Here is a 14,041-nt window from a genome sequence, read left to right as displayed (position 1 = left end):
TTTAAATAATTTAAAGTATAAAAATATTTGATTGGCTCTTGATATGATTGATTAAAGTTAACTCAACAATAAAAATGTTTATGTAATTTTATTTGTTGAGTCAGCATGTCATTTTCTTCTATTAAAATATTTATCTTCTTTTTTTCTCAAGCCAAGGATTCCCTTGTGAACTATGTCCTTTAAGCTACAAAGAAGGGTCTTATAATGAATTTAAAAAAATGCATAGTTGCTGAGATTTAGCAGCTTGAGAATAGTTTAGCGTCAGTTTAACCTCACGTGTGCTTTCAGAGTCAAGTTTTTCCCAAGCTTCAACCATCCTAATCTAATGCTATTAGATTAAGTTTACTTAATGTAACACCACGAGCTTATTAATTTGCGACAATATAATGAGGGATACAAAGCCAAAGCCGGATCTAATTTTCTACTTTTAATTCCAAATATTTTTCATATTATATCTGATAAATCATTTTTCATTTTTATCACCAGTAAAATAAAAAATTCAATATGTCCTAGTAATTTAATAAATTTTCATTACACTAAAAATGGTGAGATGCGATAATAGAATATGGATTTGTAATAGAAATATGTACAACACAATAAAGTAATGAGACAATAACCCCCCGTCTGTGGTAATAAAGTGAAGACCATTTGGAGACGAAACTTTGATGATTTCGTGGTATATAGCTGGATATTTGATAGCCTCCGGACAGTGGCTTGGAACTAACCGCCTTTTCCCTGTCTGTGAGAATTGAATTCTCAGGTAGTTGGAGGTCGTAAGATATTGCGAGTATTACGGTTCAGGTCCCCAGTGATATACATCACTGCAAAGCGACATAAACCAACGAATAAAGTAAGGGTCACAAAAGTCTTTCTTCTCGTTTATCGATTCTCCAATCAAGTGGAAACAGAATGTTATTCAGAAAAAAATTAGCTTTTTTCATTTCTTATCAACAATACTCACATGGAGAAACATACTGAGCTTGATAAGTTACCAGCATCAACCTTATTTGTTATTCTCTTTAGAGTAAGTTATTAGAAAGCTTTCAGCTACCATAAACATTAATAAGCTTCCAAGTTTTTTAAATCTTGAAAAGAAAACGAAAGGAAATATTTAATTTAGGGAATTAGATGATCAAGTTGATTATTTGATGAAAGTAATTTTAGACTTTGCAATGAAATCATTAATTTTTTAGTTGAAAATTGCGAGGTTTAATAATAAGTAAAAAGAAACTATGAAGCTTCTGATGCTACTTTAAATTCACTTACATTAATGGAATAACAAAAAGTGATTTTTAGATTCAGTAGGTATTGGAAGATTTGTCTGGGTTGCTCTCAACTCGTACGAGCAAGTAAATCGATCCTTTGACTAGTTAGTGGCTGAAACAGTTTTACCAGCTTTGTATTACGATACTTAATTAACGTCAGAAACTGCCAGTCAGACTATTTTAACGAATCTATTGTTCGTTGTAAGAAAGGAGTATATGAAATACCCTTAGCTGCCATTTTCGAATACCTACTTCATCATCTGATCATTTTTTTTTTTTTTTACATTCTTCTGGAGTAAGATAATTACATAGGAAAAAAGTTTTCTTCATTGTAAGTAAACTCAATTGGATGTCAATTTTTTCAGAAGAATACCATTAGTTACTGATTAAATTTTTTTATAGAGTAATGATACTCTTTTTCAAAAGAGTTTTATTGAAGAGAAAATTCTAACGATGTTCCTATAAAGAACTTCCTATAAAAAATAAAAATGATCTTTATATTATTTATTGATTTTATTTTAATAATATTCATGATTTTTTTTTTCAAGATTAATAATGATATAATAAAAATTTTTTTATTGTAAGTCATGAATTTTTTCTAAATAACAAGAGTTTTAAAGTAAATAAAAATAATTTACCTTGATAATTTTTCTCTTTTAACTTCTAGAGTACCCTTGGGGCTTAAAATTTTTTACTTCTACTGGAAAGATACTTATGAGTCCCTCGTAAGCTTTAATGAGTTGATATAAAATTATTTATATCCTTAAAAAAAATTTTTTAATCACAAAGGATCATTAAAACATGTTTCTGTTTATTCTTTGTTACAGGTAAAAGTGATGCTAAGAGTATCATCAGGGAAAGGCGGTAGTTTTTTCAATGCTGACAAAAGGAAGAAACAAGTAACACTGATCGATCCAACTGCTGGGCAATCTTCAACAGCAGAAGATCGAAGACCAACTGTTGCAGCACCAAAGATGTTCGCATTTGACGCTATCTTCACCGAGGAAGACTCTCAGGTAAGTTGGAGATAAGAGATAAAAAGTCTGTAAAGTCAGAAAAGAAATGAAGTTTGTCGAAAGTTCAATTATCAGAAAGGAAATCATCACTTTTCTCGGGTAAATCTTGAGTGATCCTTGAGGTATGTATATCTGGAGAAAAAGATTTGTACGTGCTTGGTCGTGAACTTTGCGTATCTTAAGACTAAAGCAGCATCTCTGTTGGGCGCATAACTAAACTAATTTCCTGATCTTCAAAGTCAATCTTGGAACAAGGAGGAATTGCTTGAGGCAAACGTTGCTCTTAGGTTCACTACTCCTTGGGTTCGACATTTCAAATTCTGCTCTCTTCAATATCCTCCCTTCAATACAGATCCTCACACTAATATCTATCTATATTATCATGTAATTTTGTACAATTCCACAAAGTTAATCATACACATCTGGTTTTCCTCAATATGCTCATTTTCCGTAGAATTTCCAGATCCTCCAAGCATCTGATCCTTGAAAATTCTTCTCTCGTCAATTCTTGGCGTTCCAATAGAGAAAATTCCACCGGTATACCTTGAAGCCGGATATATCAAGGTATTTGAGAGTATTTCGGCGTGTTCCTAGGGGACATTATTGAGTGTTGGATTCAAATGAGCTTGAAGCTACAGCTTTCCCCGGACTTGCACCAGCATCAGGTTCCCTCTCGATATATCCACTGTACCGAGAGTTCTCCAGAGACCATCAGACTGTTACGTTCTTGCTTGTTCACTCCTCTTGATCTCTCTTTCTTTATCATCCCTTGTGTACTTCTCCCTCCTGGCCAATGAATTAAGTGGAAGAACTGTCGAGAGCCATCGATTAATTCACTCTGTCCATCAATTGTCATCGAATATTACGCTCTGTAGAACAGAAAATAGACTCACTCTTTCTCTTTTATACCACTTGATACAACTATTTCTTTGCAATTATCGTGTAATTAAAATTCAATCGGTGTTCACAGATAATTGCACAGGAAAATCTTGAGGATTAGTCCCTTTTATTTCTCTCAGTAACTTTATTTTCATGCAAGCTTCAATAGAAAATCCCTGATGTTTCCTTAATTCTATTAAGCTAACGAACGAAACTCTATAATACAATATCTACTTTTCTAGTGTAATTATTAAATGTTACAAAAGAAAGAAAAAAATATCAAGGGAATGCTGATGTTCTTTTCAAGTGGTTGAATGGTTCTCTTTAAAGATCCTACATGGATGGGTGCTTTGGAGGTTTTTAAAGCTCATGTAGGATTCTGAGCAAACTGGAAATCTAGGATAAAATTGGAAGATGAAAGTCAATGGATAAGCTTTGATAAAAAGATAATCTATCTCAATTAGCAGACTGACATACCTATACATAGACTGTGAATCATATCGTCGTTGCCTATTGACAATTCTATTGCCGCAAACTAAACACCGAGACAATGCACATCAACGCGGGATATCCCACGCCGGATAATTCACCATGGCCATTATGGTGGATACGGGACAAGGGCTTTATTATTGACTTACGACTAATAGTCGCGTTGTAGATTATACCATCAGTGTATGTATGTGTTCATACTCTCCTGTCAGTTCAATGAGAATTCACCCTATTCTATTCCTCAGCACAATACCTATACTACTCTGACCTATCGCTCATTTGATGCCAAATGCTGATTGAAGGCAGCCTTTAGTGAAACCAATATGGAATGCCTTCCAGCACTAAGAGAAATTCATAAACCTCAATCATTTTATTCGTTTCAAAATTGAACAATTACATTTTCATAAATCATGCGTTGGTTTGATACATTAGTCATGTTTCAAGTTAAATTCAATGCATTTTCCGTTGTTTTATTGGAAAATTTCCATAGAAATAGTTTGTTGTTAATTTAATGCTTTTATTTACCATTGAAACTGACATTAAGAGATTTAACAATTTATGAATTGAAATAAAAATTATATTTGCATGGGATAAAGAAATTTTTTTCAGAAAAAATCATATAATTATGGATATTACTAAACACTAACTAGTGTTTAGTAATTATAAGCACAATTTACGTAGATTTTCATACATTATTATTAATTTTAGGCCATAAGAGGGATGGGGGAGTGTGGAAAAATGCATACTACTTGTGCGAATCCTGTGACACTATTATTATTGTGTAATAATATTTTAGGGTAATAAATAAGAACTAGTGATAAACAGTAACTAGTGTTTAGTAATTACAAGCACAATTTACGTGGATTTTCATACATTATGTACTCTGTAAGTACATAGAGTATAACAAAGTAATGCAGAAAATCAAATTAATAGATATTATTGAGAAGACCATTTATTACTTGAGGGAGATAATGATTTGGTAAAGTTTGATATTTAATAGAATTGTGATCGATAAGAAGTCTAATAATTCTGATAGTTTTCCAACAGATGTTCTCTTTACCTTATCATGAATGATTGACTTTTAATTGGCCAAAAACCATTTCAATGTTTCCTACTATTTTTAATATTTAATAACAAACATCGAATGGTCATAAAAATGTTTGTCCTTTTTCCCCAGATCACAAAAATGTAAATGAAAACTTTTTTGATGAAAAATAAATCCATATTTATTTATATCATTGATGATTATTAATTGTTTTTTGTCCAACTGAATGAATATTTATCAAACTATTTTATATTACAAACTATTCCTCAAGTTATATCAAAAGCAAAAATTTTATTTCTCTCGGTAAAGTTATAAGCTGATCATGAAATGCTAAGCTGAAAATTTTTGATATAAATTTCATGCACAACTCAGGAAAGGTCTAGAGCAGATTTTGTCAAGAGTTTAATCAACTTCAACTTACTGAAGGCTGCTTCAGTTGACCAGCTAACAAACATTAATCGGTTAAACCATTCTCGAGATTATACCGTTAGTGAAAATTTACTTACATGTGCACATACACTTACATACACACATAAAGGAGAATACCCTAAACATAACGATCCCCAAGGGTGCAACAGCTACTGAAACATTTTTCAACCAAACAATGTTCTTTTATTATAAAAACAAAAATATTTTTTTATGTACAAAATCATCAGACCTTTGCTGCTCTTACTAACTCTTAAAAAATTCCTGCAAATTATTTTAATTTTTTTTTTTTTTCATCAAAGAATCCAACTATCAATTTTTCAATAAAGAACACTAGTTTTTGCTTTTTTTCAACAGCAAACAAAAATTCAGACCACCGATTTGATATTATTTAAATTTTTATCTCTGAATATAAACATCTAGATAACCTAACAAGAATTATTTTAGCTCTTCACTCCAAAACATTTCATTTTTGTTTACACAAAATTTCCATTTCCACTTAAATTGGTGATTTACGAATGAACGTTGATGGAAAAAATTTTACAGACCAGTAAATAAATATTTTCGCGTTTATAAATACGAGAGGCTAATGAATATTGATTTTTATTTTTGATAAAAACAATTTTATGTTCAAATAACTCACCAGATAAAAATAAAATAAATATCTATACCATTTGTTGTTCATCATCAATATGATTCCTTTTGAAATAGTGTTACTTTTGTATAATTAATCCAAAGATTAATTCAGATCTTTCCGTCTTTTACATTTCATTAGTTAGGATATGGGTTCTCATTATATTTATCAGTTCCGTCCAATCGCTAGGGTTGATATAACGGACCTAATACTTAGGGCTCACTAACCAGAGTAATCTGTAAACCAATCATACGGACCTCTGACCTTTCTTCCTCATCTATTCTAGATATTTTGGTTTAGACTGACTTTGTCTCGCATTTCCATATTACATCCAGATTAATCTACACCAATACTACTATTTCTGCATTCTAATCAAGTTAATATTTATTCAGCAGAGATGCAATTTAGAAAAGGTGTTCTCATATTCGCGGATCATCTTTCCAATAATGTTCAAGAAAATGATCTTTCCTATACACCAGCTCCGATATTTATTTCTAATACATTATGTATTACTTGAAGATGCATTTAAAAAGGATAATACTCTAGAGTAGATTAGATTTTAGAATAAAAATGATGCAAAAAATATTTAATATTTTTCAAGTTACTTGATGGAAATGGCTGAATCGATCTAACTCCAAATTGCCTCGAGATGTATTGCAAAAGAGGTTTTGAGTGAAAATCTGTCTAGTCACTTTCGAGTATTAACGACAAAAAATTCGCTCATATGAACTGAGGAAAAGTTGAACTTTTATTGAAGGAATTCTATTTTTATTACGAATTTTTTTGTTTTTAACAATTGTCATGAACAAAAACATGTCAAAAGTTGAGTTTGATTACAATTCTATCATATTTTTTTTTATTATTCATTAATCGTAAAATATTAATTACTTTTATGTTTTTCTAAGTTACAAAACAACTTGGTTTTATTTTAAAACTTCAGAAACCTGGAGAATAACTTGTAAATAATTTAAAAAATTCTAGATATTTTTTTTTGCAATATAAAGTCCATCAAAATGTTAAGAATTTGACGAAGCTTATCTAAATATTTTAAATAAATCTCAATATACAGTCAACTAGCATAAAACTTTCTTTTCCTTAGTTTCATAAATAAAATATCATACTTCAAAGAAACATTTTTTCTTTAAAAAAACAAATAAATGTTTTAATTAAAAAATACTTACAATAAATAAGAATAAAATATTTGCAATGTATCCACAGAATTGGCTCACTAAATTCATATTTTTCTGCTCCATAAAGCAATTTATTCAAAAATTCCAGATTCATAGCCGAAGTTTAAAAAAAGCCTAAACTCCAATAAAACTTAAATTATTGATTTCCTTCGCTAATTCCCCTTCAGTATTATTTAACCGAGGTGAGAAGTTAAAAGTCCCTCGGATATAAATAATAAACGTTTTAAGCATCCAAGTTGCACACACAGGCGTCAACAGTGCGGTGTGGATTCGATTTTGCATGGTTCAACTAAGCGCCACAAACTACTACCTCCCACCGGATTTAGCAAATGCTTTTTTGATCCCGAATCGGTGGGGAATTGAGAGCGCACTTAGTCCCCAGGCGCCAATGAGACCAATCTCCCGTGTAAATCGCGACATATTTCACGACAATCGGAGGGAGAAGAGACCGGAAGGGCCACGTGCATATGTAGGACTACCACACATTCAACTTTCAATGTGTTCCACTCTATGCGTATTCAACAACAGGGATGAAAACTTTGAAACTTGTTATCCTGGAAAGTTATAGTAATTTTATAGCATATCGAAGATTTGGTGAATTGAAGTGACGAAAATCCAGGCCATTCAAAGCTACGGATATTGCGTTATACATCCAATGTTTACTCTTCTCAATAGGCTGATGTTGGCTTGCAAATTTACGTGATAATCGTTTTCCCTCTGATTCTCGGGTCACTTATTTTTCTCCATGTGCAGTGTTTGCTTGATAAACTCCTCTACGATTCTCCAATGTAGTAAACGTTTAATCATGAGCCTATAAAGGGTTCTAAAAATCTCTAAAAAAAAGCTTGTTAAAGCTCTCTAAAAGCACGAATCAAAGCACTTAAACACACTAATTTATAGGGGTTTTAGACCTGGATGATAATGATTTTTAGATGATGGACTCTAATGTTTCAGTTTTAGTTGAAGATAAAAAGTGAAGGAAAAAAATTGCCAGCATTTAATGGTCACGTTTGAGTTGTAGATAGCACGATTTGTTGGTGAAATTACCTTTAAAGGGTCTTTGTAGAGAATGTTGAAAGATTTTATACTAGAAATAGTGTTGATATATGTATATTGAATCAGAAGAAGGTTGATCAAGCCTCTAGATTCTTCCAGTCATCACCATAGCGACGAAGCAGCGCCATTATAGATATTTTTTATTTTTACTAATATTTTTATCTCAAGTTGCTGGTGCAATGTGAGCGTTATATCATCGTAATATTTATGGTTATTCAAAAACCCTAAGCAACTCAGGTGATTTTGTTGATAAATTGACTACCTTATATGGCATATGATCATCATAGTAAATGTGCAATCCACATGCATGTCAGAAGGTACGACAAGTTAAATAGGATATTTCGATGAAAAGTTGACAATCTCACACTCTCGTCCTTTTTCTTTAGAAAAAACTTGTGACTTATTCTAAGCGATTTTTCTTTTTCTTTTATACTCCTCGCTCGCAATATCAGTTTTTTTCACGGCTCAACGATTCTATCTAGCGATGCGTCATCTTCTCTCTTGTCTTATTCTAAGTGTAGACAAAAAAGATATGCCAAAAAAGAAAGTCCAGCGATTAAATGATTGTCACGATTGGTAAAGAATGATAAAAAGCATTTATTCCTTGCGGTTTGTGTTCCATTGAATAAAGAAAAAAGGGTATCGTATTACTTGGGTGAGGTAAAAGTATTATTCGTGGACTTCTAACACGGCTTTTACATTCACGCCAATGGAAATGCGTCCCCTCGAGTCCTCCTCAAGAGTTTCCCTTGCCTCCTGACACCCTTACTTGAACTTATCGTGAAGTAAAAGACGAAGAAGAAGAAGAAGAAGAAGAAAGTTGAAACTCGCCCCTCTGCAGCTTCGATCTGCTTCTTATTCACATCTGTATTCTACCCATGAACACGAACCTATTGCGTTACCAGAACGCGAACAGCAGCCCAATCCTCAACATCAATGCAAAGATGTGTTTCCTAAATCATCCTACGTATCGTGTCGTTGTCGCTTTTAATTTACACCCTTGAAATTAATAGCCGTTCGGAAATCCTAATTGAGACATGTCCAACAGACTTACCCTACATTCCACGATTTTTCATGGCTGATGTGAGTTGAATGAAAGCAAGATAATTTAGCAGACGTGTAAGAATCAATGCTGATGCCTTTGGTGTATTATATTGCACACGTTCTTGAAATAGATGCTGAATTTCAATCACATCCCTACATACCTGTCAAATACTACCTGTAAGACAAATGAACGACTGAATAATGTAAATTTAATGCACATCTCAATGAGACCGATGAACCTATATATCATGTAAATTTCATTAAATGTATCTCACTGATGGGGTTTATATACACGAAGACAAGAAGGATTCATCTTTAGACAAACCTTCGTGATACTGTCACCCTTGACAACTCCTCTTTGCTATCATGTCCCTCGTTTCCGCTGTACTGTCGTGTACAATCAAGTGTTTGAGATTATGACCGAGCCTCTGGTCACGTATTTCATTAACCGGCACGGCTGGTACGCCAAAGACAACCTCTAGTGATACTTTCAGCTATGATACTAAACGAAAATGCTATAGCATACTCTGGCTGCTCTCATACTCACCACCCCCACCAATATAGGCCCACCTATATATTTTAAATTTTGCTTTCTGCTGAAAAAGCTCACAATTTTATCTGAAATTGTAATTTGAACAATCTTTCTATTTATTGGTAAACACACAAATTCGTGTAGTGAACTTTTTTTATTTACTTTTACAACACTGCATATCTCTGTTACAATGGAGACTATATGTCCTGGAATTTATTTTTTTGCTGTTCAAAGAGAATAAAAATACGGTTTACCACTTTGAAGATTGTATTTAGTTTAGGATGTTGTTGATTTACGTGGAATATTTGTTGCTAGGATTTTATTACAAAGGGAAAATAGATAAGCTAAAAAAAATAATGAAACAATGCAAAACGACATCATGTTTAACATTTAGTGATGACAAAGATTGTTATAAAATAAAAAATGGAAAATGAATTTAAGAAATTACTAATTTACTAATTACCTTTTTCTTTTTACTGGGAATGAGTTTTTTATTTAAGAAAAAAAAAATAGTTTTAATTAAAAATCACCTAATTTGCAAGTTGATATTAATTAAATAGTTTTGAATTAATGTTATTTCAACAAACTCTATGATATTTTCACTTCCAATCTCTTGGTGAATCTCAAAGAACCTTTCTCACATCTTAAAAGCATCTCCAAAAGGAGCTAAAAACCTCCTGAGACGCCAACGACAGATTGAAATTAGCATATTGATGTCTGTACACTGGACTTGATATTTTTGGTTGAAGCTCCGCTTCTTCTTCGTTCATTTTTTGCAGACTGCTTTTGCATTTAGCTTGTCCTCTAAAATCCCATAGCGCTTTCACGGCTCTCATCTCTTATTTCTCATTCCGTCCTTCAAGGCTTTTCCGATCTTCATATACTCTAATATTTTAATATTGTTCCGTTGATTCTATAGCATCTCTAATTTTCCCGAGTATTTTTTCGCCCTAGATAAATTTATATACATATAAATTTCAATCCTGAAATATGTCCAAATTAGTATACGTCTTTATCAATCATCTGCAATAAAAAATTCATGAACTGTCAGAATAATATTCAACGCATTTGTGACAATGACAAATTATTTAATTTAGCACATTTTTTTTTTTACAGATAGAAATTTGCTCGAGTGCTCTGACTGACGTGATTCACGCTGTTATCAATGGAACTGATGGCTGTCTGTTTTGTTTCGGTCACGCAGGTCTAGGTAAGCAAATACTTTTTCAAAACACTCCAAGACTTGATAGCATTCTTAACTATTTATATGAATGTAATACATTTGATATTTATAAAAAAGACATCCGTTATTCAAATGTTGACACTTTTTGTCTCTTCTGCTGGTCAGAGAATGTACATTACAAAATACATTCAGAAAGACGCCAAGTTGTTTTACATTTTAAGTAGTGATATCGAGTTTGCATGCAAATGCATGATTATACAATGAGGGGAATGTCTTCGCAAGGTGAAACGGCAAGGGTGCCAAAGACACACAGCTTTAGAAAAAGGGCAAAGTGTTGGGAAAGAATGGAAAGCAGAAAATCGACAAAGAGATAAATATGCTAGTGGGACACATTTCTGGAGTCTTAGATTTTGTAATATAGAATCAAATTATTTCCTACCTAGATTTTATTATTCATAAAAGCATTTTCATTCTCTTACGTGTGATTTTTTTCAATTCCAACAAAGGCATTTGTTTTTTAATTACTTGATACTTTATTGAAAAGAATGATTTTTCACTCTCTTATGTCTAGCTTTTCTAATGATTTCTCTAAAAATATTCTAGATCAATTTTAAGGTATTAGATAGTCATATTTTATTTTATACAAAGTAATTATTAGATGTATTGAATAAAATAAGCTAGTTATGAACATTCATCATAGTAAGCATGATCACTTACCTGATACTTGTAATGTTAAAAGCTCCACAGAACCTAGAGAGTTGCATTTTTATTTTAAACTTCATTGTTAGAAGAGAAAGTAATTTTTCTTTTCATCATTTTTGTTCATGAAAACCATTATCTTTTTTACAGTGAAAAGCAAAAACTGAGCATAAAAATTCTGGTTATTCAACTTAAAATTTTGCAAAGCAATATATTCTATTATTAAAGCTATAAAAACAATGGAGCTACCGTATAGTTATGACTTTAATTAAATAATAATATTATTTACCTTCCTGTGATGAAGCAATTAAATATTGTTTAAGATTTCAGAGGCTGCGTTTTCATTACTCCACAACTACCAAGAGTTTTCCCTCACAGAACTCTGGACTTTTTCATTTCTAATTTTAATATAAACCACCTCAACCCTTTTCTTCATAATTAATTATATTGCTAAAGTTAGTTTAACTGACAAAGGCGCAATCGCTCAATCACAACTGTCATAAAAACTTTTAATCATTTTTTTGCACACTTTTTTACCATTTTAACGGCTCTTATTTCATGTTGCTTAATCACTTGTCTAATAACTTATCTACTTTTTTATAAAAGTAGAAAAATTATTCATCATTTAAAACATCGAATAAAAGAATAATGGAACTTCTAGGTAAATCGCATACAATGCTGGGAACTCCAGAAGCTGGTCATACCCTTGGTGCTATTCCTTGTGCGATTACATGGCTTTTTAGAGGAATTTCGGAGCAGCGACAAAAAACAGGAGCAAGATTTAGTGTTCGAGTGAGCTGCGTTGAATTAACAACTGGACAACAACAGTTGAAGGATCTTCTTGCGGCTTATGCTAATGGTAAATTTTTTTTGGTTAAATAAACTTAAAAATAAAATTCGATAGAAAGAGAACTGCTTTGAAAGATTTATTGGAAACTCCAAATGGTAGAAATAAATAAAAAATAATTAAAGTCACTAAAGGTCATTATATTTTTTTGAATTAGAGATCTAAAAAAAAGATCTATTTTTTTTCAGATCAAAACATTTATTCATGATTACTGTGATTAATTTTTTTTATAAAAAATTGCATTCTTAATTTAACAATTATGAAATACAAAGCAGTAATTAAAACTGTCTAAAAAAAACTGATAAGTTAAAAGAGCATAAAAATGATTGCTGTTTTTTGAGAATTAACATTATTGTGAACTCAAATGATATCTTTAGGTTGAATCTCTTTCATGTCTGTGTAAATTTTGACTATAAATTTAACTCTACTTTTATAAGCAAAGTTGAAATTTTTACATCCAACATAACACATAAAGATGTGCAGTGAATACTACAAATAATTTTATCAGAAATAAATTTATCCAAAAAATGCTTACGAATAGAAAACATAAAAGAATACATAGATAGTTTGATGCAAGCAATTTTTTTAAGTGGAAATGAAGTGTAGAATACCTACTATTCGAAAAACAACAGCTAACGATCAGTAGACTTTTTGTTTTTCTCTTTTTTTTCAGAACGTAAAAAATAGAATCAAAGAACGTCACGAACAGGACGGTAAAAATATTGTGCAAATTTTACAGCTTTCAGCATTCACATGGAAATGAATCGTAAAAGATAAGAAAAAAAATGTTACTCTATTTTATATACCATAAAATAGAAGAATAAAATAAACTACTGTATCTGCAGATATATTCGTTAACAATAAATTCAAGACGAAAAAAAGCATTTTCAAAAATTACAACAGTGATCCTCTCATACAAAAAATCATACTTCAACAATAGCAATCTCTAGAGACAACATCAAAATCCACTGGTTTATTCAACTAAATAATTTGTTATAAACTATTTAATTTAAAGATTAAATAAACACTTGACTTGATGAAGTATCTTAATAAAAATGTTTCGTATTCAGCCCTTTTCCATCAATTTTCTTCAGCCCCACATGAGTTCGTTTATATATTTCACGTAAAAACATAAATGTCTAGGGTGCGAATAAAATGCAACGAATGTGTTCTAAAATGATACAAAGTTCAGTTATATGACATGGAATTTCCAGAGAAGCTGGACATGGTCACGGTCACGCTTTCAGTTGGAACATATTTTTTTTACTGCCTACTATTAAGAGTAACTGTTTTTTAGAATCATGATCCTTTTTTTCTTTTTTCTCTTTTATTTATATTTCTTTTCTTTTCTTCCATCGTATTCGAAACTCTTATCCTTCTGATGCGTAGGACGATAGGCAGCCTTTAAACAGACGACATATCGATTACACGTCTGCACTCTACGAAGATACTTTTTTTATTTGCCCTCCGAAATATAGCTCCAACTTGCAGCTTGTGCTCAAGCGACACACATGCCGGTAATATTACTTCCTCTGGTCCCTTTTATGGATATTGCCACGTGGCGTTGTGGCAGTTTTATCCAACCGAAACGACAGAAGATCTTCACAGGAATGTTGAAGCGAATCCTTGATGCTGTGAATAAATATAGCCCAAGTATATCTACAAGTTCTGAATTTAATGTACAAGATAAGGAGAATAGAAGTTGACACACAATATTTGGAATTTCATCCACATAT

The 14,041-nt window shown here is 31.7% G+C and overlaps 1 protein-coding gene across 3 annotated transcripts in view; it reads left to right on the top strand.

Annotated features, from left to right (window-relative positions):
* LOC118070952 (uncharacterized) overlaps window positions 1-14,041 on the top strand; it is a 171,906-nt gene that overhangs the window by 149,956 nt on the left and 7,909 nt on the right. For all 3 annotated transcript variants that reach the window (XR_004690826.1, XM_035089850.1, XM_035089852.1), the window contains exons 7-9: window positions 2,093-2,281; window positions 10,693-10,786; window positions 12,120-12,317. Coding sequence is in view for 2 of the 3 variants with exons in the window: in XM_035089850.1 (XP_034945741.1) it covers window positions 2,093-2,281; window positions 10,693-10,786; window positions 12,120-12,317 (481 nt within the window). In the remaining variant the exon portion in view is untranslated. The remainder of the gene's footprint in view (window positions 1-2,092; window positions 2,282-10,692; window positions 10,787-12,119; window positions 12,318-14,041) is intronic.

This window comes from Chelonus insularis, unplaced genomic scaffold, assembly GCF_013357705.1.
Source record: "Chelonus insularis isolate UGA/USDA-ARS -01 unplaced genomic scaffold, ASM1335770v1 contig_70_pilon, whole genome shotgun sequence".
NCBI classification, from domain to species: Eukaryota; Metazoa; Arthropoda; class Insecta; order Hymenoptera; family Braconidae; genus Chelonus; species Chelonus insularis.
This window is presented reverse-complemented; position numbering and strand designations above follow the sequence as displayed.